Source organism: Oncorhynchus keta, chromosome 10 (genome assembly GCF_023373465.1).
Source record: "Oncorhynchus keta strain PuntledgeMale-10-30-2019 chromosome 10, Oket_V2, whole genome shotgun sequence".
Classification (NCBI taxonomy): domain Eukaryota; kingdom Metazoa; phylum Chordata; class Actinopteri; order Salmoniformes; family Salmonidae; genus Oncorhynchus; species Oncorhynchus keta.
This window is the reverse complement of record NC_068430.1, coordinates 58,775,972-58,802,001: the sequence shown is the minus strand read 5'-3', so window position 1 is coordinate 58,802,001 and position 26,030 is coordinate 58,775,972. Positions and strand designations below refer to the sequence as shown.

The window sequence follows — 26,030 nt, the reverse complement described above, 5'->3', positions numbered from 1 at the left end:
AAACTTAAGTTATGATTTATTCCAAAACGAACTAAATTATTCTGAAATTCATATCAATTTAGTATTCATATTCTGGTCAAAAGAGAAGAAAAACACTGCAAATACCGCTGGAAAATTTGGTTGGTTATTCTGTTTATGTTGTTTTTCGACAACACAGACCTCAAAACAAATAAGGGGGAGAAAAATATATGAATTCAAAAATAACAAATCATAGTTGTTATGCTGGAAAGTGGATGGTTGATGTTCATTCATCCCTGTTCTTGTTGTTTCTTCATTGAACAAAGAGACAGGATGTAGTTTATACCAAAACCTAGCCTGTGGTTAATAACCAATTAGAATTTCTTGCAGTAAAATTGTCCGAATACAAAGGATCCCGTTTCAGGCTTTAATGTGTAGATAGTTTGGACCAATGAGAACTTGCCACGTGTAGCTATGAGTCCAAACTGGAACCCCTACACAGATTCGAAACAGATGCTGAACTGAAAAACAACTAGTTGCATTGATCTCTAGTTGTCTGCGCTATAAATGTATCTTTGAGTATTCTTACAGAAGGTTTAGGCCTACTGTAGACATGAGCAACATTTTTCTATTTCAATCTTCTGAATATGCTCATTCTGCATTGGATCTGGAAATTTCAACTCCCTACTTGCAGTAAATATCATATTTTAACTTCGCCCCCAGTTTAGTGTGAGCCAGGTGCTTCTCAAACTTCTCGTCCATCTGTTTACTTTGGGCTTCACTGAGATGGTTCTTCCAATCTCCAACTTCACCTAGGCAGAAAAGCAAGGGGGACAAATCAAAGGCGAAGATCAACTTTTTGGACCTGTGAAAACATCAACAACTGACATAACCAATATCCTTGTATATTCATTTTGAAATGTTTTAAACAGCCTTTACTACAACCCTTTTCAGTTGTTGTTTGTTTTGGGTGGTTTGAGTCTCCTCCTCACCAATTGAAATGTTTCCTTGATATTACTGAGTGTCCCAAAGAGGTTGATTCTGTCCCTGTACTTTGACTTTTCTATAAATACAAACAACATTGGTTGGTCTGTAGGTAATTGTAACTTCCACTTGTATGCAGATTATTCGGTTGTGCATTCTGTTGACAAGGCTGTCTTGGAGCTACAATCTGCCTTTTTGCTTTGCAGAAAGCCCTCGTTAAACTGAAATTGGTACCTGCAGGTAAAACTAAGCATATGTTATTTTCCAAAAAGCTCTGGTAATTTATGCATTTGTACCTCAGATGGTGCCCACATTTATTGTGTTCCCGCTAAAAATATCTGGGTATCTGGATTGACGAGAAGCTATCTATCAGAAAGCATATTGATGAATTAGTAAAAAAGTGAAGAATTAAAATGGGCTTCCTTTATAGGAGTAGGGCAAGCCTTTCAATAAAGAGCAGAAAACAAATCATTCAATCAACATTCAATCAACATTCACATTCAGCCCAGTCAAAACTGTACGCTGCTCTGGCCCCCCAATGGTGGAACAAACTCCCTCACGACGCCAGGACAGCGGAGTCAATCACCACCTTCCGGAGACACCTGAAACCCCACCTCTTCAAGGAATACCTAGGATAGGGTAAGTAAGGGTAAGTAATCCTTCTCACCCCCCTTCCCCCAACAAGATTTAGATGCAAGTGGCTGTTCCACTGGGTGTCATAGGTGTTTGCACCAATTTGTAAGTCGCTCTGGATAAGAGCGTCTGCTAAATGACTTAAATGTAAATGTAAAATGTCCCGTGTGGCTCTGCTGGTATAGCATGCCATGGTTGTGGATTTGATTCCTACGCAGGACCAGTATGAAGATGTACTCACTACTTTCAATTGCTCTGGATAAGATCAAATAAAATGTAAAATACTGGTTATATTATATTAGATATTAAAAATGATTTTTCCCAGAAAGGTGAGTTCCAGTTCTTTCTAGAACCTTGTCGCATTACTAGTAAGAGAGAATAAAGTAGATGGCGTGCGTCAAACATGTGATTTATGACCCTATGTCCGAATGACGCATGCATGCCCAAATATAGGCATCCGGCCAGGACATCCTTGCGGGAAGGTGTCACGTGGTTATGGCCATATAAGTGCATCCTGTTCCTGTTGTCACGTGTTAGAGGGTGTGTTATTTTATTTCTATTTTGCATCTATTCCTTTGAAGTTGTCATGATGATTGATGTGTAGGGACCTGGTTGACCTGGGTGGGATGTGTTTGAACATTTCAAAGAGGATGGGGGATCTGTCATTCTCATTGAAAATAAGTCTAAGAAGCGGTAGATCTTTTCTATTTGCGCTATTTCTATACTTCCAGTTCTTACATTTCGTTTTTGCGTCTTTTATTTTCAGTTTTTTTTTTACACAAGCTTCAAAAAGATGAAAATACAATATGTTCGGTTATGGAAAAGATATTTCACAGCGGTTCAGATGGTAAAATGATTCTCTACACAATGACGGCTTGTTTTGTGACATAAACTGAAATTAGGCAAACTATTAGAATTTTAGCAACCAGGAAATGGCGTAGCGATTTGACATTCTCATTGACCTCCATACAAAAACACAAACTGCTGGAAAGACAGATTTTGGCCCAAGTTATCCCTGACTTCACCTCTTCACTGGTGAGATTCAGTAAATTATTTCAGTAAATTACGGACCGAGACCATTCCACAATCCCCTACCTGATTTCATCGTGGGGGACAATAATGAGAGGAATAAAGTAAAGTTTCATCGTGGGGGACAATAATGAGAGGAATAAAGTAAAGTTTCATCGTGGGGGACAATAATGAGAGGAATAAAGTAAAGTTTCATCGTGGGGGACAATAATGAGAGGAATAAAGTAAAGTTTCATCGTGGGGGACAATAATGAGAGGAATAAAGTAAAGTTTCATCGTGGGGGACAATAATGAGAGGAATAAAGTAAAGTTTCATCGTGGGGGACTATAATGAGAGGAATAAAGTAAAGTTTCATCGTGGGGGACTATAATGAGAGGAATAAAGTAAAGTTTCATCGTGGGGGACTATAATGAGAGGAATAAAGTAAAGTTTCATCGTGGGGGACTATAATGAGAGGAATAAAGTAAAGTTTCATCGTGGGGGACTATAATGAGAGGAATAAAGTAAAGTTTCATCGTGGTGGACTATAATGAGAGGAATAAAGTAAAGTGAATACAATTTATTTGAATTATTATGAACTTACCTTTTCGGAAAAACACATTGCCATGTTTTCCATGGGTGTTCTTGGAACTTTCCTTCATAGCATTGAAGGTGCTCTGCCCTGCAATTGTCTGGATTTGCTCTTCAGTCAATGGGAAATCAAAGAACTTGGATATCTCCTGCACCCCCTGACCTAGATTCTGAAGTATAAACAGAGTGGAGTTTAAACTTGTACATCCAACTTTGTGCATTCCACAACTCCCAAAAAAGCCAGGAGGACATCAATATGATATATCATTGACAATAAGACAATGGTAAAAGTGAATATTAATGACATATAAATGTACATTACTCAGACATAATTAGGATTTTTTTTAAACTCCCAGTAATTTACCACATCGGAAATGTGTCACGCCTTGGTCTTAGTATTTTGTGTTTCCTTTAATTATTTGTTCAGGCCAAGGTGTGACATGGGTTTATTGTGTTGTCGTATTGTTTTTTTTTGTAGGCATTGGGATTGTGGCTGATTAGGGGTGTGTCTAGCATAGGCTTGGCTGCCTGAGGCGGTTCTCAATCAGAGTCAGGTGATTCTCGTTGTCTCTGATTGGGAACCATATTTAGGTAGCCTGGGTTTCACTGTGTATTTTGTGGGTGATTGTTCCTGTCTCTGTGTAGTTGTTCACCAGACAGGCTGTATAGGTTTTCTCGTTCCGTTTGTTGTTTTTGTATATTATAAGTTATTTCATGTATCGTCTATTCTTTATTAAAGAACATGAGTAACCACCACGCTGCATTTTGGTCCGCTTCTCCTTCAACTGACGAATGCCGTTACAGAATCACCCACCACACCCGGACCGAGCGGCGTGGTAACAGGCAGCGACAGCAGGAGCAGCGAAAGGAGTAATGGACATGGGAAGACGTGTTGGATGGCAAAGGTTGTTACACTTGGGAGGAGATACTGGCCGGAAGAGATCGCCTCCCATGGGAACAGGTGGAGGCACTTAGGAGAGCAGATGCAGCCGGAGATAGGAGCCGACGATACGAGGGAACACGGTTGGCAAGGAAGCCCGAAAAGCAGCCCCAAAAATGTATTGGGGGGGGCTCAGGGAGAGTTTGGCAGAGTCAGGAGACAGACCTGAGCCAACTCCCCCTGTTAATCGTGAGGAGCAGCGATCAAAGGACTTCTGGACTTGGGAAGAGATATTGGACGGAAAAGGACCATGGGCACAGCCTGGAGAATATCGCTGCCCCAAGGAAGAACTGGACGCGGCGAAAGCGGAGAGGCGCTGGTATGAAGAGGCAGCACGGCGACGCGGATGGAAGCCTGAGAGTCAGCCCCAAACGTTTATTGGGGGCTCACAGGGAGTATGGCGGCGCCAGGTAGGAGACCTGCGCAAACTCCCTGTGCTTACCGGGGGGCTAGAAAGACCGGGCAGGCACCGCGTTATGCTATGGTGCGCACAGTGTTTCCAGTGCGGGTGCATAGCCCGGTGCGGTTCATACCAGCTCTTCGTATTGGCCGGGCTAGAGTGGGCATCGAGCCAGGTAAGGTTGGGCAGGCTCGTGCTCAAGAGCTCCAGTGCGCCTGCACGGTCCGGTCTATCCAGAGCCACCTCCAAACACCAGTCCGCCGGTGGCAGCTCCCCGCACCAGGCTTCCTGGGCGTATCCTCGATCCAGTACCACCAGTTCCAGCACCACGCACCAGGCCTTCAGTGCGCCTCGCCTGTTCAGCACAGCCAGAGCCATCCTTCTCTCTAGCGCTGTCGGAGCCTCCCGCCTGTCCAGCGCAGCCAGCGTTTTCCTCCTCTCCTGCGCTGTCGGAGTCTCCCGCCTGTTCAGCGCTTCCAGAGCCTTCCTCCTCTACAGCGCTGCCGGAGCCTCCTGCCTGTTCGGAGCAGCCTGAGCTGCCAGACTGCATGGAGCAGCCAGAGCTGCCAGTCTGCATGGAGCAGCCTGAGCTGTCAGTCTGCATGGAGCAGCCAGAGCTGCCAGTCTGCATGGAGCAGCCAGAGCTGCCAGTCTGCATGGAGCAGCCAGAGCTGTCAGTCTGCATGGAGCAGCCAGAGCTGTCAGTCTGCATGGAGCAGCCAGAGCTGTCAGTCTGCATGGAGCAGCCTGAGCTGTCAGTCTGCATGGAGCAGCCTGAGCTGTCAATCTACATGGAGTAGCCAGAGCTGTCAGTCTACATGGACGTCTTATATATATATATATATATATATATTTATCTGTGTCTAGTAGTTAGACCATGTGGTTCAAGAGAACCTAATTAATGAAAAAATGAAATTTCCAATTATTTCTGGAACTCTTCCAACTATTGACTTCTCAGAACTGCCGACTGGTTCGGCCCAAAAACATTTACAGCAAAGATATATTTGCATAGTAAAATAAAATATAAAGGATATTCCATGCTGAAACCCTCATGGTAAACAACGGTATTCAGTAAATTGATTGGTTAAATTTAGGATTATGTTATACAGCTTTGTGAATCAATTATTTTATATTAAAAACATTTCATTGTATTATTTATATCTTTAACATGTTATGAAAACTAAAAAAATCTGTTAGTTTACTGGTACATTTCAAAAGTTAGGCCTAATATTTTCACGTCTACATCCGCTCCCCCTCTCCGGCGCTCGACATGGCCGGTTTACTCATCACTGGCTCTGATTACCATCATTATGCACACCTGGCACCATCGTTACGCGCACCTGCGCCTCATCATGAGACACACCTGGACTCCATCACTTCACTTATTACCTTCCCTATATCTGTCACTCCCTTAGTTCCATTTCCCAGGCAGTATTAGTTATGTGTTTCATGTCCTGATGACACTCTTATTTTGTATTGAGCCAGCACACCAGTCCATTCAGCAGTCTGCCCAGGTCAGCAATGCCAGTTCGTTTCTCCCGGACAAATATGACAGAACCCCATCTAAATGCAGTGGCTACCTACTCCAGTGCTCCCTCTATTTTGCACACCAGATGGGAATTCCCACCACTGAGAGGTCCAAGGTTGCTACGGTTATTTCTCTGCTGAATGGGCGGGTGTGGGCTACGGCAGTCTGGGAGAGAGGAGAGGAGTCGCTGGCTTCGTATGAGGGGTTCATGGCTCTGTTCAGAGGTATCTTTGACCCTCCACTGGAGGACAGAGAGGGGAGTGAGCGCCTATTTCAACTACGGAAGGATGATCAGACTGCCGAGTAAGCGCTCACCTTCCGGACAGTAGCAGCATTCAGCAGATGGAATGAGCCTGCACTCCATACGCTATTCAGAAGAGGACTGCGTGAGGAGGTCCAGAAGAACTGGCATGTAGAGATGACAGCCTCTCCTTGGACGCACTCATCATGATGGCCATCCATCTGGCTAACCTACTTCGGGAGCGTTGGTACCCTCATCGCTTCTCTCCCTCCCTCAGTGACGACTCTGTAGCAGAGCCTGAACCAATGGAGGTGAAGGTCACATGCCTCCCCGCGGCTGAGCGACACAGACGGAAACTGCTGGGGCTCTGTCCTTATTGTGGTCAAGGAGGCCCCCAATTTCAGCAGTGTCCGTTATGTTCCAACTCAGGATCCACAAGAGCAGAGGGACAGTCACATGATTTTCCACCTCCTGGGGAAGGTGTGAGTATCCAATCTTCATAATTTTCTGCCAAACCCTTTTTAGTGTTGATCACACTAGCTGGCTGTCCCTCATGTACTGTTTCTACAGTGCTAGTGGATTCCGGTGCCGTGGGGAACTTTATTGACCAGACCGTTGCCTCCTCTCTGAACATCACCTCATACCCGCTCTCCTCTCCGTTTCCTGTCCAAACCCTTAATAAATTGGCCACTAGGATCCAGAACCATCACACACAGCTCACAGTAGAGTCCATTAATCTGAAAAACATTCCCGTCATTAGTGCATCAATATTCACTATTTTTGCAACACTATACATAATATGGGTTTTACCTCCTTCATTTGCTCATAAGTGACCATCAATATGTTAGGATTGTCCATTAGTTTCTCCCAGGCGAGGGCATGGTTGAAGTAAGAGCCCCAAGCCACTGTAAAAAATAAATAAATATAGCATAAGGTGAATCCATTCAGCAGTCATGTGACTGTACATAATGTTTTTGTAGTGCGCTGTATTGTACCATAACTATAGTGTGATTATCCATTTGTTAGTGCGATACTGTGGAAGGAATTTCATTTTCATTAATTGCATTTATCTGACAGGGATCCGACATCAGTGAAGACTTCTGTAAATGTGCCAGATGTAGCCAGCTAAAAAAACATTTACACAGAGCAGCTCAAAGGTTTAAAAACTGAAATGTCTGTAAAGATTGTGCTGATTGTCCCTTTTCTTTTGTACCTTTATTTAACTAGGCAAGTGAGTTAAGAAAAAAATCGTATTTTCAATGACGGCCTAGGAACAGTGGGTTAACTGCCTGTTCAGGGGCAGAACGACAGATTTGTACCTTGTCAGCTCGGGGATATGAACTTGTAACCTTTTGGTTAGTAGCCCAACTCTCTAACCACTAGGCTACCCTGCCGTCCTTCAGCCACACTCTGGGTTCAAATACATGTGTATTTAGATATTAGTATTTTTTTGTGGTAAAGCTAATTACTTCTATTTCAAAGTATTTCAAAAATAATTTCCTATAACTACTTTTTGAAACCTGTCTGCCAACAGCTAGTTTTCAGTTTTCACCTAGCCACTCAGACCCAGTCCTAGCTAAATTTGTGAGAAATATTTTCCAAACATTCTATGGATGTATGAACATGTGAAAATGCTCACTTGTCAGAAAACGTAAAAACAAAAATGCATCACTCTTCCTGGGGGTGTATATGAACAAGATTTCATTTTGCTGAAACGCTGTCAGTTCCACTTTAACTGTTACACAAGTGATTTGATATTGTTATAAAAACGGCTTCATTGAGCTTAAGCCAGAGTTGGAATGTGAAGCTAACTGAAGCTAGCTAGCTTTAGAAAATCCCAAATAGATATAGCTAGTTTTGTAGTATACGTCTCAGCACTCAATGTTATTAATGTGCTTGTTGAAAGCAAGACCACTTTAGAACTCTTACATACTCTAATTAGGTGTGCTTGCAAAGCAAAGCACAATTCTAGATTTCTTACATGCTCATACTGTTATTTGATTTAGTCAGCTTTAGAGCTAAACAATTTACGCAATTAACAAAAAACTAACCATGTGTCTAGACTGCCCCAACTCGGATTGCTTGAGAAAGGCTTTTTATAGCAGTCATACTTTAACTACACTGAACAAAAATGTAAAGTGGTGGTCCTATGTTTCAAGTGTTAACATCCCGGTTTGTGAGCATTTCTCCTTTACCAAAAGAATCCATCCACCTGACAGATGTGGCATATCAAGAAGCTGATTAAACAGCATGATCATTACACAGGTGCATCTTGTGCTGGGGACAACAAAAGGCCACACTAAAATGTGCAGTTTTGTCAAACACAATACAATGCCACAGATGTCTCAAGTTGAGGCCATGTGCAATTGGCGTGCTGCCTGCAGGAATGTCTACCAGAGCTGTTGCTAGAGAATGTAATATTCATTTGAGGCGGCTTATTAAAAGCTGTTATTTTAAAGACTTTTGCAGTACGTCCAACACGTCACAACCACAGACCAAGTGTATGGCGTCGTGTGGATGAGCAGTTTGCTGATGTCAACGTTGTGAACAGAGTGCCCCATGTTGGCGGTGGGGTTATGGTATGAGCAGGCATAAGCTATTGACAACGAATTGCATTTTATCGATTGCAATTTGAATGCACAGAGATACTGTGAGATCTTGAGAACCATTGTTGTGCCATTCATCCGCCACCATCACCTTATGTTTCAGCATGATAATGCACAGCCCCATGTCCCAAGCATCTATACACAATTCCTGGCAGCTGAAAATGTCCCGTTTTTTCCATGGCCTGCATACTCACCAAACATGTCACCCATTGAGCAACGTTCTCATGTTCAAGCTATCTTCACATTCTTAATAAAGTGTATGGTAATTACCATAAATTATAATAACACTTAATGAATTCAATGCCAAAAATAAGACCATAGTAGTAGACATTTTAAAAGCTACCACTCTAACCATTTCAGCTACAAACATTAAAACAATATTACAAATTTCTAAACTTTTTCATAAATACTTTATAACAATCTGTCACGTTCGTCATATGAAGGAGATCAAAGTGAAGCGTGGTATGCGTACATTCTTCTTTTATTATTCAAACTAACAAAACAACAAAACGAACGAAACGTGAAGCTAATACGAATAGTGCAGACAGGCAACTCAACATAGAATAAGAACCCACAAACACAAAAGGGAAAATGGCCACCTAAATATAATCCCCAATCAGAGACAACGATAAACAGCTGCCTCTGATTGGGAACCATATCAGGCCACCATAGACATAAATACCTAGACCTACAAAACCCATAGACAATACAAAAACTAGCATACCCACCCTCGTCACACCCTGACCTAACCAAAATATAAAGAAAACAGAGATATTAAAGTTCAGAGCGTGACACAATCTTGCACCACACCATATTTTCTTTAGGAAATGTACTTTTCTAGTTATTATTATTTGATTTATTTGGCTGGCAATCTTTCCCTCTACCAATTTATTAAACCATAACCAGTCACTGCCATTACTACAGCGGTCACTACCACTATTAAAACGTATTTCACAACCATAAATAATTTAAGACCAGCTAGAAAGCACAGACATTTTATTTAAGAAATGTAATTTTCTAGTTGTGCTATCCATTACATCCAGCCTATCCAACATGACACTGCATTTCTTTCAACCAATACGAATGTGTTGAGTTGTTCTTTAAAACGGCAGGTAATCTAGTGGTATGATCATTGGACCTTGTCAGCTCGAATCCCCAAGCTGACAAGGTAAAAATCTGTCGTTCTGCCCCTGAACAAGAATGTTAACCCTCTGTTCCTAGGCCGTCATTGAAAATAAGAATTTGTTCTTATCTGACTTGCCTAGTTAAATAAAGGTCAAATAAAATAAATAAAACATCTCACCTTCACCCTCCATGAAGTCTGTGAAAAATGAATCCCATGATTTGGCATTAGGCAAAACAGGGTTTGTGTTCATGAAGTGGTAGTATGATACGACTGTATCTTTTGGGTTTCGGAACACAACCAGCATCTGAAAGTCAAAGTTACCACAGATAATTGTTATACTATTGGTGCAATTGAGTTGTAAAGTTTGATATAAAACCACAACATATTTCAGATGAACATGGACAGAATATTTTCAGGCATTTTACAGGAAAAATATTTTGCAGTGAACATGTTGGTTAGTTAATTGCCTACAATAGCAGATGACTAACATTATTAGCTTACTTATCTACCGTAAGTGCAGTCACTTGGAATCTGCATCCTAAGAAGGAATCCGCAGTAGGGGAAAACAGCCACTGTCCGCCCCACCGAGGTGAGGAGCGTTGTGTAACATGCAGTACATATTTTCTGTTCTATCACGTGTGCAATGATGTTTGTAAAAAAATATACACTGCTCAAAAAAACTAAGGGAACACTAAAATAACACATCCTAGATCTGAATGAATGAAATATTATTGTTAAATACTTTTTTAATTACATAGTTGAATGTGCTGACAACAAAATCACACAAAAATTATCAATGGAAATCAAATTTATCAACCCATGGAGGTCTGGATTTGGAGTCACACTCAAAATTAAAGTGGAAAACCACAGTACAGGCTGATCCAACTTTGATGTAATGTCCTTAAGACAAGTCAAAATGAGTCTCAGTAGTGTGTGTGGCCTCCACGTGCCTGTATGACCTCCCTACAACGCCTGGGCATGCTCCTGATGAGGTCACGGATGGTCTCCTGATGGATCTCCTCCCAGACCTGAACTAAAGCATCCGCCAACTCCTGGACAGTCTGTGGTGCAACGTGGCATTGGTGGATGGAGCGAGACATGATGTCCCAGATGTGCTCAATTGGATTCAGGTCTGGGGAACGGGCGGGCCAGTCCATAGCATCAATGCCTTCCTCTTGCAGGAACTGCTGACACACTCCAGCCACATGAGGTCTAGCATTGTCTTGCATTAGGAGGAACCCAGGGCCAACTGCACCAGCATATGGTCTCACAAAGGGTCTGAGGATCTCATCTCGGTACCTAATGGCAGTCAGGCTACCTCTGGTGAACACATGGAGGGCTGTGCGGCCCCCCAAAGAAATGCCACCACACACCATGACTGACCCACCTCCAAAACGGTCATGCTGGAGGACGTTGCAGGCAGCAGAACGTTCTCCACGGCGTCTCCAGACTCTGTCACGTCTGTCACATGTGCTCAATGTGAACCTGCTTTCATCTGTGAAGAGCACAGGGTGCCAGTGGCGAATTTGCCAATCTTGGTGTTCTCTGGCAAATGCCAAACGTCCTGCACGGTGTTCGGCTGTAAGCACAACCCCCACCTGTTTCTGACCGTTTGAGCAGACACATGCACATTTGTGACCTGCTGGAGGTCATTTTGCAGGGCTCTGGCAGTGCTCCTCCTGCTCCTCCTTGAGGTAGCGGTCCTGCTGCTGGGTTGTTGCCCTCCTACGGCCTCCTCCACGTCTCCTGATGTACTGGCCTGTCTCCTGGTAGCACCTCCATGCTCTGGACACAACGCTGACAGACACAGCAAACCTTCTTGCCACAGCTCGCATTGATGTTCCATCCTGGATGAGCTGCACTACCTGAGCCACTTGTGTGGGTTGTAGACTCCGTCTCATGCTACCACTAGAGTGAAAGCACCGCCAGCATTCAAAAGTGACCAAAACATCAGCCAGGAAGCATAGGAATTGATAAGTGGCCTGTGGTCACCACCTTTAGAACCAGTCCTTTATTGGGGGTGTCTTGCTAATTGCCTATCAGTTCCACCTGTTGTCTATTCCATTTGCACAACAGCATGTGAAATGTATTGTCAATCAGTGTTGCTTCCTAAGTGGACAGTTTGATTTCACAGAAGTGTGATTGACTTCGAGTTACATTGTGTTGTTTAAGTGTTCCCTTTATTTTTTGAGCAGTGTATATATATATTTTTTTGCAGGAACTTCTTTGTTGTTGTAATATCGCAAATGGAAATTGCAGTTTCACCATTAAGGATTCCAGCTTTAACCTACAAATATGTGTTTAATTATGAAGTCCAACACTCATAATACAAAAGTCAATTCAGATTCATACACAAAAGATGCAACCCTTGTCAACTCCAGGGGATGTGTAATACCCCTGCCTGATTGGCTGGATTTAATCCACATTACTTTGAAGCATTTATTTTACACATCTCATGATCATTTGCCTATTTTTAGGAAGGCTCACTCTACTTTCCAAACTTTTATTTATTCTGGAATTGAGATAAATTGCTCTATAATTCCAAAGCAAGACTTCAATTTCAATTGAAAGTGTCAACAGGATGTATAATTTACATCTGTATTGGAATAAGAGGAATACAATAGATACAATGAAAATGTGTCATTCATTCTACGCTGGGGCGCAACTTTGGTTTTAGAAGTAAAATATATTTTTTAATCCAGACGCATAAACACTCAACAGCCTACCCGACCGCTCGTAGGTGGCTGCATGGGCCTAAAGCACACCATTGCCTCATTTTGTATCACATGCCAATGATAAAACTGGGGGGTTGGGCAAAAATGCATTTTCAGAATGTGGGGGGACATATCCCCCCTCTCCAGTGGAAGTTGCACCCCTGATTCTACACATCACAATACATTAATTAAATTATTAATTAATTAAACAAATTTGACATATTTCAGAATTCCAAATACTATGTATCATGTGGTTCAAACATTTAATTGTAAAACTCATTATCCTATTAAAGGCCCAGTGCAGACATTTTTATCTCCATTTTTGTGTAACAATTAATGTATTTACTGCAACAGTTTTCCATTAAAAAATACAAACAACAAAATATATTTCTCAAGCAAGAATTTTGCCCAAGACTGTCTGGGTGGGGTCTGAATAATGTGTGGGAGGGCACTTAAGCAAGCCATTACCATATGTTGTGGTCAGATGTTCAGACGTTGCATGCATCAACCAATGGTTGCATGCCACATCATCATCTGTGCCATCGGGTACCAGATTGCTATAACATATGATGTGGTAAAATACCTATCCAGGCATTTGTAATATATGGTATGCTTCCGCAACGTCTGAGCAGAGGAACACGACTGTTGTGTGGATCAATCCACTAGACAGGAGGGGCCTAATGAGAGGGATATGTAACCTGAAAACTAGCTGTTATTGGTAGAGGGGTTTTGAATTCTTTGTAATTGGTCAATAAAAGGTCCAAAATAGATGTTTCTTTCAAATCACAATATCAAGTCATTTCTGCTCAACATTGACCTTTTACTGCAGTGGGCTAAATCAGGGTCACAGAGTGTTTCTTGGTAGTCTTAAACACATCTACTTTGAAACAAAAGTATACACCTCACACACATGATTATGGCCTTAAAAAAACACCTGTAACGAGTTGAAATATATTCCATTTTGAGTTTGCATCCCAATATTACACTTTATATACAGTATCAGTCAAAAGTTTGGACACCTACTCATTCAAGGGTTTTTCTTTATTTGTACTATTTTCTACATTGTAGAATAATAGTGAAGACAAGCAGCACATATAATATATAGTCATGTAGTAAATAAAAATGGTTAAACAAATCCAACTATATTTTATATTTGAGATTCTTCAAAGTAGCCATCCTTTGCCCTGATGACAGCTTTGCACACTCGGCATTCTCTCAACCAGTTTCATGAGCTAGTCACTTGGAATCTATTTCAATTAACAAGTGTGCTTTGTTAAGTTCATTTGTGGAATTGTTTTCCTTCTTAATGTGTTTGAGCCAATCAGTTGTTGTGACAAGGAAGGTGTGGTAGCCCCATTTGGTAAAATACCAATTCCTTATTATGGCAAGAACAGCTCAAACAAGCAAAGAGAAACAACAGTCCATCATTACCTCAAGACATTAAGGTCATTCAATCTGGGAAATTTAAGGAATTTTGAAAGTTTCTTCAAGTGCAGTTGCAAAAACCATATAAGCGCTATGATGAAACTGGCTCTCATAAGGACCGCCACAGGAATGGAGACCCAGAATAACCTCTGCTGTAGAGGATAAGTTCTTTCGTGTTACCAGCCTCAGAAATTAAAGCCCAAATAAATGCTTCAGAGTTCAAGTAACAGACACATCACATCAACTGTTCAGAGGAGACTGCGTGAATCATGCCTTCATGGTCGAATTGCTGAAAAGAAACCACGACTAAAAGGACACCAATAAGAAAAGACTTGAAATACAAGCAATGGAAATTAGACTGGTGGAAATCTGTCCATTGGTCTGATGAGTCCAAAATTGAGATGAATGATTCCAACGGTCATGTCTTTGTGAGATGCAGAGTTGGTGAACGGATTATCTCTGCATGTGTAGTTCCCACCGTGAAGTATGGAGGAGGAGGTGTGATGGTGTGGGGGTGCTTTGCTGGTGACATTGTCAATGATTTATTTAGAATTCAAGGCACACTTAACCAGCATGGCTACCACAGCATTCTGCAGCAATACGCCATCCCATCTGGTTTGTGCTTAGTGGGACTATCATTTGGTTTTCAACAGGACAATGACCCAACACACCACCAGGCTGTGTAAGGGCTATTTTACCAAGAATGAGAGTGATGGAGTGCTGCATCAGATGACCTGGCCTCCACAATCACCAGACCTAAACCCAATTGAGATGGTTTGGGATGAGTTGGACTGTTGGAAAAGCATTCCAGGTGAAGCTTCTTCCACCAAGCTATAAGACTGATGAACAATTCATCAAATGGCTACGCGGACTATTAACATTGACCCCCCTTTGTTTTTACACTGCTGCTACTCACTGTTTATTATCTATGCATAGTCACCTTACTCCAACCTACATGTACATACTACCTTGACTAACCTGTACCCCCGCACACTGACTCAGTACCGGTAAACCCTGTATACCGGTACCACCTGTACTCGGTACCGGTACCCCCTGTGAGCCTACCAGACGAGGTAAATGCCTTTTATGCTCGCTTCGAGGCAAGCAACACCAAAGCATGCACGGGAGCACCAGCTGTTCTGGAAGACTGTGTGATAATGCTCTCCGTAGCCAAACAGGTCAACATTCACAAAGCTGCTGGGCCAGACAGATTACCGGGGCGTGTACTCAAAGCATGCTTGGACTCTGGAACTAAACACTTCTCTTTGCAACTGGATCCTGGGCTTCCTGACGGGCTGCCCCCAGGTGGTAAGAGTAGGCAACAACACGTCTGTATTCCCTTTACACACACAACAGCGTTGCAAAACACGACTCCAACACCATCAAGTTTGCTGATGATACAACAGTGGTCACCAACAACGATGAGACGGCCTATACGGAGGGGGTCCGATAACTGGCAATGTGGTGCCAGGACAACAATCTCTCCCTCAATGTGAGCATGACAAAGGAGCTGTTCGTGGACTACAGGAAAAGGCGGGCTGAAAAGGCCCTCATTAACATTGAAGGGACTGTAGTGGAGCAGATCGAGAGTTTCATGTTCCTTGTTGTCCACATCACCAACAAACTATCATGGTCCAATCACACCAAGACAGTCGTGAAGAGGGCACGACAAAACCTTTTCCCCCTCAGGTGACTGAAAAGATTTTGCATGGGACCCCAGAGCCTCAAAAAGTTCTACAGCTGCATATTCGAGAGCATGCTGACTGGTTGTATCACTGCCTGGTATGGCAACTGCTCGTCATCTGACCGTAAGGCGCTACAAAGGGTAGTGCGAATGGCCCAATACATCACTGGGGCCAAGCTTCCTGCCATCCAGGACCCATCTAAGAGGCGGTGTCAGAGGAAAGTCCCCCCACACACTCAACTAACCTGTACCTCCACACACTAACTCGGTACCCGTTCCCCCTTGTATATAGCCTTGTTATTGTTATTCTTATTGTGTTACTTTTTATTATTACTTTTTATTTTAGTCTACTTGGTAAATATTTTCTTAACTCTTCTTGAACTGCATTGTTAGGGCTTGTAAGTAAGCATTCCACAATTAAGTCTACACTTGTCGTATAATCGGCGCACGTTACAAATAAGGTTTGATTTGATATAGCCTCGTTATTGTGATGTAAGTTCATTTTGTTACTTTTTATTTTTTACTTTGGTTTATTTAGTAAATATTTTCTTAGCACTATTTCTTGAACTATATTGTTCTTGACGCTACCCATCCATTTAGCGGGATAATTGTCATTAACAACCTCGGAATTGCATTGCACCACATTTAAATAATATTTCTAAAAATATTTCTATTCATGAAATCAAAAATGCAATATTGCAAAACACAGCTTAGCTTTTTGTTAATCCACCTGTCGTGTCAGATTTTGAAAATATGCTTTATAGCGAAAGCAATCCAAGCGTTTGTGTAAGTTTATCGATCGCTCAACAAAACATTATGTACACCTAGCATCAAGTAGCTTGGTCACGAAAATCAGAAAAGCAATCAAATTAATCGTTTACCTTTGCTAATCTTCGGATGTTTTCACTCACGAGACTCCAGGTTACACAATAAATGTTCCTTTTGTTCCATAAAGATTATTTTTATATCCAAAATACCTCAGTTTGTTTGACGCGTTATGTTCAGAAATCCACAGGAAAGAGCGGTCACGACAACGCAGACCAATTCCAAATAGTATCCGTAATGTCCACAGAAACATGTCAAACGTTTTTTATAATCAATCCTCAGGTTGTTTTAAAAATATATAATCGATAATATAGAAACCGCAACTGTCTTTCTCAGTAGGAGAGGGAAAGGCAATGGCTGCCCAAACTCTGTTGCGCCAAGCAAAACGCTGCTGGCACCTGGCCATACAATGACGCGATGTTGTCTTTCTCGCTCATTTTTCAAAATAAAAGCCTGAAACTATGTCTACAGTCTTTACATCTTGAGGAAGCGATAGGAAAAGGAATCTGGTTGATATCCCTTTAAATGGAGCAAAAGCAGGCTATGGAACATAGTTTTCAAAATAGAAGCCACTTCCTGGTTTGATTTTCCTCAGGGTTTCGCCTGCAATATCAGTTCTGTTATACTCACAGACAATATTTTGACAGTTTTGGAAACTTTAGAGTGTTTTCTATCCTAATCTGTCAATTATATGAATATTCTAGAATCTGGTCCTGAGAAATAGGTTGTTTACTTTGGTGACATTATTTTTTTCCAAACATAAAAATAGTGCCCCCTAGCTTCAAGACGTTAAGGGCTTGTAAGTAAGTGGTTCACAGGAAGGGCTACACCTGTTGAATTCAACGAATGTGACATAACATTTGATTTGATTGAGAAAATGACAAGAGTGTGCAAAGCTGTCATCAAGGCAAAGGGTGGTTACTTCTATCCAAGATGGCGTAGCAGTGAAGACGTGTTTGTTTTGTCCTCTCGTGTACTTTTGTATTTTTTTGTATATATATTTCAATTTATTTTCAATCTCTTTTCGATTTTTTATTCGATTATACTTTCCAGTAACCTGCTTCACCCAATGTGATACGGAATCGTTATTATTTTAAATTTTTGAACACATTCAAGAATCTCCAGAAGCTAACCAGCTAATTAGCTACAAGCTATTTAGTCATTGTTAGCCACTGCTAGCGACTTTTACCTTCTGCACAGATACCAGCCCTGTTTTTAGCTTGGACAATACTCGCCTGTCTACCAATATCGCTTGTCTAACAATATCGGACTGTCTCTCCACAACAACGCCGGATTCCTGCCGTAATCCCTGGACCACTACTTCTGATCTTCACAGCTAGCTTGCAGCTAGCTAGCTAGCTCACAGCTAGCTTTCACTCACCGTGGCACCTATTACCGAAGCTATTCCCTGAGGCCCACCTCCCGGCCTACTCAGCTGTTCACCCGAACCCCACTCATACACGGCTAGAGCCCAAAACTCCACCGGATCCTTGCTGTAAACTCTGGGCCTTGGCACCGGATCACCGCTAATACCGATTGGGTATAGTGGCTAACACCACTGCCACGAAGCTAGCACCAGTTAGCCGTGAGCCAGGCACATCTCCCGGCTAGAAAACTAAATTCTGCCATCTGGCTTGGATTCTCTGTTGACACGGCGCCCCGCCGCACCACCACGACTGGTGTGCCGACGAATACTCCATCTGCTGTGCCTTCATCCGGCATCCGGCGGAGCAGACGCTACTAACTTTAAACGCTGTGTCGCTAACGTAGTGGGGCTCCCCTGTTCCATCTACTGCTGCACCTTGAACACTATGATCAGTTGGCTACATAGCTGATTCCTACTGGACTGTCCATTAATCATGGTACTCTACTCTGTTTATTTACTTTTTATCTGTCAGCCCCAGCCGTGAACTCAGGCTCTGTGTGTAGTTAATCTGACCCTCTGCCTAGTCATCACCATTTTACCTGCTGTTGTTGTGTTAGCTGATTAGCTGTTGTTGTCTCACCTGTTGTTTTAGCTAGCTCTCCCAATCAACACCTGTGATTACTTTATGCATCGCTGTATGTCTCTCTCAAATGTCAATATGCCTTGTATACTGTTGTTTAGGTTAGTTATCATTGTTTTAGTTTACAATGGACCCCCTAGTTCCACTCTTCATACCTCTGATACTTCCTTTGTCCCACCTCCCACACATGCGGTAACCTCACCCATTACAACCAGCATGTCCTGACGCTTGGACACTCTACATACGCCACCTCCAGTGGTAGAAACAACCAGCTGGTATCATCGAGTAGAATCAATATTGTTAGAAGTGTTAACGCATTTAAAGTTTCGCAATATTATCTGGCATAGCTTAAAGCATTAAGGATTGATTGAGCTTTATTGTTGTATTAAGAAAGTGTATAACCATTGAATTGTAATAATGTGTATAAGACAAAAACAGAGTGACTTAATAAAAGCTTGAAACTTTGACAACTAGGCCAGATTAACGATCTGGAGAGCAAACGCCTTTGACACTCTCACTGAACAGAAAGTGACCCTGGTTATAGGTTAAAGTGATTGCACTAAAGATTATTTCATTGTGTGGACAATCATATATTTTTAGGAGAGTCAAAACATATACCAATACTAGTTTCCAAGTGACTACTAGCTGACGAGCATAATAACTAATAGAAGACGTTATTAGGTATTGATATATACATAGGTAAAGAAACTTGAAAGTAAGGAAATATAGGAGGAATCCATAACACTTAGAATATTTAAATAGGAGTATATCTATCCAAGACCTCATACTAGACCGGAAAATAAGGGAGTGACAACGTGAAAGAAGGAGCAAACTAAACTCACGCGAAGGGCCATTACGAAAAAATAGAAGGGTTGGTAAGGCCGCACAGCTAGGCCCTTGTTATACCGAAGTAAAAATCCTAAAGTACTATGCCCAGCCAGAGGACGGGGTAGAGGCTTTTGCTGCAGGTATTGGGCAAAAGTCAGCACCGTGACAATACATTACAGAATAACACAGACATGGTAAGATGCATCATGTATTTCATGTGCAATGTAATTGTTTGAGTGTCAATTATTTTGGGACTAATACATTATATTAGTGGAATTGAGTAAATGCATTCCTCGTTTTACAGAGTCATTATTCAATTGACTATACATTTATAATTTAGTAGGTCTATTGGTAGTTGTCTATATGCTTGCCTTAATAAAATAATGCTAGAACATTGGTTGGCAGAATTAACTATTTGTATCTAGTCTCTTAATAATTGCATTAAGGTGCAACTTAGACACATTCATGTTCACAGTCATACTGAGTGGTGATACAAGGTTCGCTACCTTGACTAGATTCCTCCAGAGACAGACAAGGCCTGTTGCATTTATTCACACAATATTAGAGTCAGATTGATGAATGCAGTTTATTGTTACAATGCCTTCCGGAAGTAGTCAAGTATTCCACATTTTGTTACGTTACAGCCTTATTCTAAAATGTATGAAATAAAACATTTTTCTCAGCAATCTACACACAATACCCCATAATGACAAAGTGATAACAGGTTTTTTGAATTTGAGCAAATGTACATATATTCAGACACTCTGCCATGAGACTCGAAATTGAGCTCAGGTGCATCCTGTTTCCATTGCTCATCCTTGAGATGTTTCTACAACTTGATTGGAGTCCACTTGTGGTAAATTCAATTGATTCGACATGATTTGTTAAGGCACACAACTATCTTTAAAAGGTCCCACAGTTGACAGTGCATGTCAGAGCAAAAACCAAGCCATGAGGTCGAAAGAAATGTCCGTAGAGCTCCGAGACAGTATTGTGTCGAGGCACAGATATGGGGAAGGGTACAAAAACATTTCTGCAGCATTAAAGGTCCCCAAGAACACAGTTGCCTCCATCATTCTTAAATGGAAGACGTTTGGAATCAGCAAGACTCTTCCTAGAGTTGGCCGACTGGCCAAACTGAGCAATCGGGGAGAAGGAACTTGGTCAGGGAGGTGACCAAGAACCCGATGGTCACTCTGACAGAGCTCTAGAGTTCCTCTGTGGAGATGGGAGAACTTACCAGAAGGACAACCATCTCTGCAGCACTCCACAAATCAGGCCTTTATGGTAGAGTGACCAGACGGAAGCCACTCCTCAGTAAAAGGCACATGATAGCCCACTTGGAGTTTGCCAAAAGGCACCTAATGGCTCTCAGACCATGAGAAACAAGATTCTCTGGTGTGATGAAACCAAGATTGAACTCTTTAGCCTGAATGCCAAGCATCACATCTGGAGGAAACCAGGCACCATCCATACGGTGAAGCATGGTGGTGGCAGCATCATGCTGTGGGGCTATTTTTCAGTGGCAGGGACTTGGAGACTAGCCAGGATTGAGGGAAAGATGAACAGAGCAAAGTACAGAGAGATCCTTGATGAAAACCTGCTCCAGAACAAACAGGACCTCAGACTGTGGCGAAGGTTCACCTTCCAACAGGATAAAGACCATAAGCACACAGCCAAGACACCGCAGGAGTTGCTTCGAATACAAGTCTCTGAATGGCCTTGAGTGGCCCAGCCAGACCCCGTACTTGAACCTGATCGAACATCTCTGGAGAGACCTGAAAATAGCTGTGCAGCGACGTTCCCCATCCAACCTGACAGAACTTGGGAGGATCTGCAGAGAAGAATGTGAGAAAGCTTGTAGCGTCATACCCAAGAAGGACCGAGTCTGCAATCGCTGCCAAAGGTGCTTCAACAAAGTACTGAGTAAATTAACAAGAATTTCTAAAAAAAAAAAAACAGTTTTTCTTTAGTATTATGGGGTGTTGTGTGTAGAGTGATGAGGTGAAAAAAACAATACAATACATTTTAGAATAAGGTTGTAACGTAAACAAAATGTGGAAAAACTTAAGGGGTCTGAATACTTTCCGAATGCACTGTATATACATATATATTGATAGCTGTGGATTAATTTACTTATACTGATGCCTTTTATAAAAATATTTGACGCTCAAGAAGACATGTCGCCAAAAGTTTTAAAATTCTTATTTGAACTAGCATGCTGGAGCGTGCCTACTTGAGCCGAGGACCCACAGGACTAAGAACCCACTTGATACAGGCCGTTTTATGCGTTTTATATTTGATTTCGTAGTTTTTTTTATCTGAAAGTCGCCAGCCAGTACTTTCTGAAAACATAAATAAATATACAAATGGCAAGCTGTCTAAAGAGAGGCATTGCACAGCTGCTGGGAGTTGTAGTTCATGTGTGTAGTTGAAATTAAACTGTTGAAACTTTTCGGCTCTTTGCTTCTTCTTGGCCATCAAACACATTGAAAATGTAAATTCACCCATAAATATAAGTATAGATTTTATATCTTAAATTACTGCGTTTTCATTGACGATACAAATTTGAGGCTCATTCATAGTCTACAAAAAGATACTGAGGTGAAATTGATGTCACTTTCATATCGTATTCATTTCCTGTTATTCTAAAAAGAAAAAGAAAAATTCCCAGACTGCATTAGATTGAGCACTCCACAATGGAAGGGAGGCTAGATTCAAGTTATTGTGACATGTTCTTTAGTAAAGTTATTAACACTGACCTTTGTTTTCTTCGCAATAAAAGTGCCAGGGATGTTATCAGGATGCAAATGTGTGCCCAGTAACCGCGGAGAGGGCATTTCTCCCACCACCTTGAAAATAAACAGAGGGAAAGAACAAAGGTTTTAGTAGCTTGTCATATGGCATACCAAAACTGCAGCAGAAAACCACAAGGTACATCATTTGTAAAAAAATACATGAAAATAAATGGTCATTTAGCAGCCGATCTTATCCAGACCGACTTACAGGAGCAATTAGGGTTAAGTGCCGTGCTCAGGGGCACATTGATAGATTCTTCACCTTGTCGGCTTGGTGATTCGAACCAGCGATCCTTTGGTTACTGAGCCAATGCTCTTAACCAGTGGCAGAATGATAACAATCAAAGGCAGGAGCATGAGAAATACAAAAATAAAATGTTTTATTTGACTTGCCTAGTTCCTTTGAACAGGTCAATTACAAATCATTTGAAATGCACTAAAGGCACTAGCGCATCCTATTGTAGGTTATTCTGAAAATGTTCATGTGTGTGGCGGGTAAAAACTAAAGGCTGATTTACCTCAATCGGTAGCGACAAAAGTAAATTCAAGAATGAACAATTCCAGTGAGCGAGTAATAAAACATTTAGAAATACCTTTTGGGTATGTCTGTAAGGCGGAGTTTTTACATCACATTTAATTTAAAGATCTGTCAATGTCATTGAAAGCAAGTCTGATAAAGAGAGCGATTTTGATTGACTAGGTATGGACTTAGTTCTGTTATTGGAAACTGTTACAGTATACATACCTTCTGCATGTCCGGAGAGAAAAACTCCATCAGTGGAGGTATTTGAGACAGTTCTTGTTGCCCAGAGGCTGCAGCCATGATTTTGCGTAGCACAGCAACCATCCAGTTGAACCCTGGGAAAGCACACTCAATTAGAGCTTTGCTGGCAAAAGCAGTATAGGACAGACTATACAATTTACGCAAAAGTGTGTGTACAATGTGAGCCTGTGTCCAATGTAGTCTATGTTTTTAAGGCTAACTAAATCGTTTGAGTATCTTCATGGGTGGCAGTTGGGACACATTGATTCTGCAAAGAATGCTCATGATGTTTCAGGAGACATATTCCAATGCACATGCTCCTGTGGGCTCTTGATCCATTTGTTAATGTTCAACAACCAACTGCTGGCTTCTTAGATCTAGAAGGATTTTGTATTAAGTCCTATACACATGTTGTCATGCCCAGTACTATATAAGAGCAGTACTGTTTCCGGCACTTTATTTGACGGCAAAAGATATTTCCACTATCTAATCCAGTTCACACTAACTACCACAACAGCAGGGATGGTTTCACTTACCACATTTTGGGTAGGCCACCAGTAAAATGTCATTGGGTCTGCCCTCCAGCTCCTTCAGGCTTTTAAGATTTTCTGGGGGACTCATGATTGTAGAGTAGAGGATCCCCTCGTGCAAGTACAGCTTATTCTCATCCTTCACATTCTTTGCCTCTTCCATTTTGGACATGCCTTGCGCAGACATTGGTTTGCTCATTTTGTATCCTGGTGACTTAATGACCAGCCTATTTATGTATTCAGTCCACAATGGAGCTGCAAAAAAAAGGAGTTAGTATTTGTTTTCCCAGCCTATACAGTAAAACAGGACTTTCCAGTTCACTGGTGTGATATTGTTGAAGGGAGGGACTACGCACAGTGACCTATGCACAGTGACTGATTTGGAGAGAGTCACTTGCTCATAAAATGGGTGAGAGTTCAACTCCAGTCTAGGTTAGATTTGTCTCAGTAAATTGGAACACTTGAAAGAAAAAGTAACACAGGACAACACACGTGGAATGTTAATGACTACACACTAACACTGACTTACACTCATACTTGCTCTTACTCAAACAATGCATCAATGCTCAGCCAACTCACACATGCAAATAGCGTTGTCACTGTGACTACACTCTCTTTTGTTGAGGGTTATCTAAGTTTAAGCATATGGAGGTGTGCCCGTTGAAAGAGATTTTCAAAGATTACATTCCATTTTCCAGTCACAAATGTATGAAGCTTGTATCCTTCACATGACTACATCAGCTTGACAAAGCTTGTTCAATGCCAGATTCAAAAGATACTTAAAACATAAAAGTGTTTTCCATTCAAAATGTCTTCCTATTAAAAGGTTCTATGCCTAACTTTGCTTTCCTCTTGAGAAAGCTAGGCGAATTGCAGCAACATAAACAACTCTACCCCCTCCCCCTCATACTATTCGACATAATGGCTATGGGATCTTGTGGAAGCCAGCGGTTTGGTCGACCAGCTTCAAACAGCTGAAAATGTGATATTTGAGATGCACATTTTAGATGATTCTCTACCCTCTCAACTGCTTGCGACTTCTGTATGTTGGGGACATTGGGTTGGGCACTTGCCCAGTCTGCCATTGCTAGTTTTTGTATTTATTATGGATCCCCATTAGCTATTCTTCCTGGGGTCCAGCAAAATTAAGGTAGTTATACAATTTTAAAGACATTACAAAACATTCACAACAGATTTCATAACACATTAAGTGTGTGCCCTCAGGCCACTACTCTACTACCACATATCTACAACACAAAATCCAAGTGTATGTGTGTGTATAACGCATATGTTATCGTGTGTGTGAATGCACGTGTTTGTGCCTGTGTTTGTGTCTCTTCACTGTCCTAGCTGTTCCATCAGGTTCTTTTTAAAATGTAATTTTACTGCTTGCATGAGTGACTTGATGTGGAATAGAGGTCCATGTTCATGGCTCTATGTAGTACTATGCGCCTCCCAAAGTCTGTTCTGGACTTGGGGACTGTGAAGAGACCTATAGGCTGTGTGCCAGTAGTTCAAACATACAGCTCGGTGCATTCAACATGTCAATACCTCTCACAAATACAAGTAGTGATGAAATCAATATCTCCTCCAATTTGAGCCAAGAGAGATTTACATGCATATTATTCATATTAGCTCTCGGTGTACATCCAAGGGCCAGCTGTGTCGCCCTCTTCTGAGCCAATTGCAATTTGTGGCACCTGACCACACGACTGAACAGTAGTCCAGGTGCGACAAAACTAGGCCCTGTTGGACCTGCCTTGTTGATAGTGCTGTTGAAAAGGCAGAGCAACACATTATTCTGGACAGACTTCTGATCTTAGCTACTGTTGTATCAATATGTTTGACCAGTTTACAATCCAGGGTTACTCCAAGTAGTTTAGTCACATCAACTTGCTCAATTTCCACATTAGTCATTACAAGATTTAGCTGAGGTTTAGGATTTAGTGAATGATTTGTCCCAAATACATTGTTTTTAGTTTAGGAAATATTTAGGATTAACTTATTTCTTGCCACCCATTCTGAAACTAACTGTAGCTATTTGTTGAGTGTTGCAGTCATTTCAGTTGCTGTTCTAGTTCACGTGTATAGTGCAGGAGTCATCCACATACATAAACACACTTACTCAAAGCCAGTGGCATGTCGTTATTAAAGATTGAAAAAAGTAAAGGGCCTAGACAGTTGCCCTGAGTAATTCCTGATTCTACCTAGCCGATGTGAGCAAGACCTTTAAACAGGTCAACATTCACAGTCACGGGGCCAGACGGATTACCAGGACGTGTACTCAAAGCATGCGCGGACCAACTGGCAAGTGTCTTCACTGATATTTTCAACCTCTCCCAGACTAAGTTTGTAATACAAATGTTTAAAGCAGACCAACATAGTCCCTGTGCCCAAGGAAGCGAAGGTAGCCTGCCTAAATGATTATGCTCTGTAGCACT

General features: G+C 41.8%; 1 protein-coding gene across 2 annotated transcripts; it reads right to left on the bottom strand.

The window, feature by feature from the left end:
• Positions 1–23,906, bottom strand: LOC118389058 (sulfotransferase 6B1-like). Of its 2 annotated transcripts, none has more exons than XM_035778778.2 (7): positions 23,596–23,902; positions 23,042–23,154; positions 22,261–22,350; positions 10,194–10,320; positions 7,095–7,189; positions 3,189–3,345; positions 1–770 (listed from the first exon to the last, which is right to left on the bottom strand). In XM_035778778.2, exons 1-7 carry the CDS (start codon positions 23,786–23,788, stop codon positions 643–645), a joined length of 903 nt encoding a protein of 300 aa, XP_035634671.2. In that variant the 5' UTR covers positions 23,789–23,902; the 3' UTR covers positions 1–642. The 2 variants fall into 2 exon arrangements, with proteins under 2 accessions (XP_035634671.2, XP_052383345.1); XM_052527385.1 differs by having other exon boundaries at positions 693–1,571; positions 23,596–23,906.
• Positions 23,907–26,030: the final 2,124 nt, after the last annotated feature.

Bases quoted from the DNA above. Each gene is read 5' to 3' on its own strand.
- LOC118389058 (XM_035778778.2), bottom strand. From the start codon at position 23,788: ATGAGCAAACCAATGTCTGCGCAAGGCATGTCCAAAATGGAAGAGGCA. The intron at 3,346-7,094 runs GTAAAACCCATA...TTTATACTTCAG, and splicing joins CTTATGAGCAAATGAAGGAG to AATCTAGGTCAGGGGGTGCA. The intron at 771-3,188 runs GTAAGTTCATAA...TTTTCTGCCTAG, and splicing joins CAATGTGTTTTTCCGAAAAG to GTGAAGTTGGAGATTGGAAG.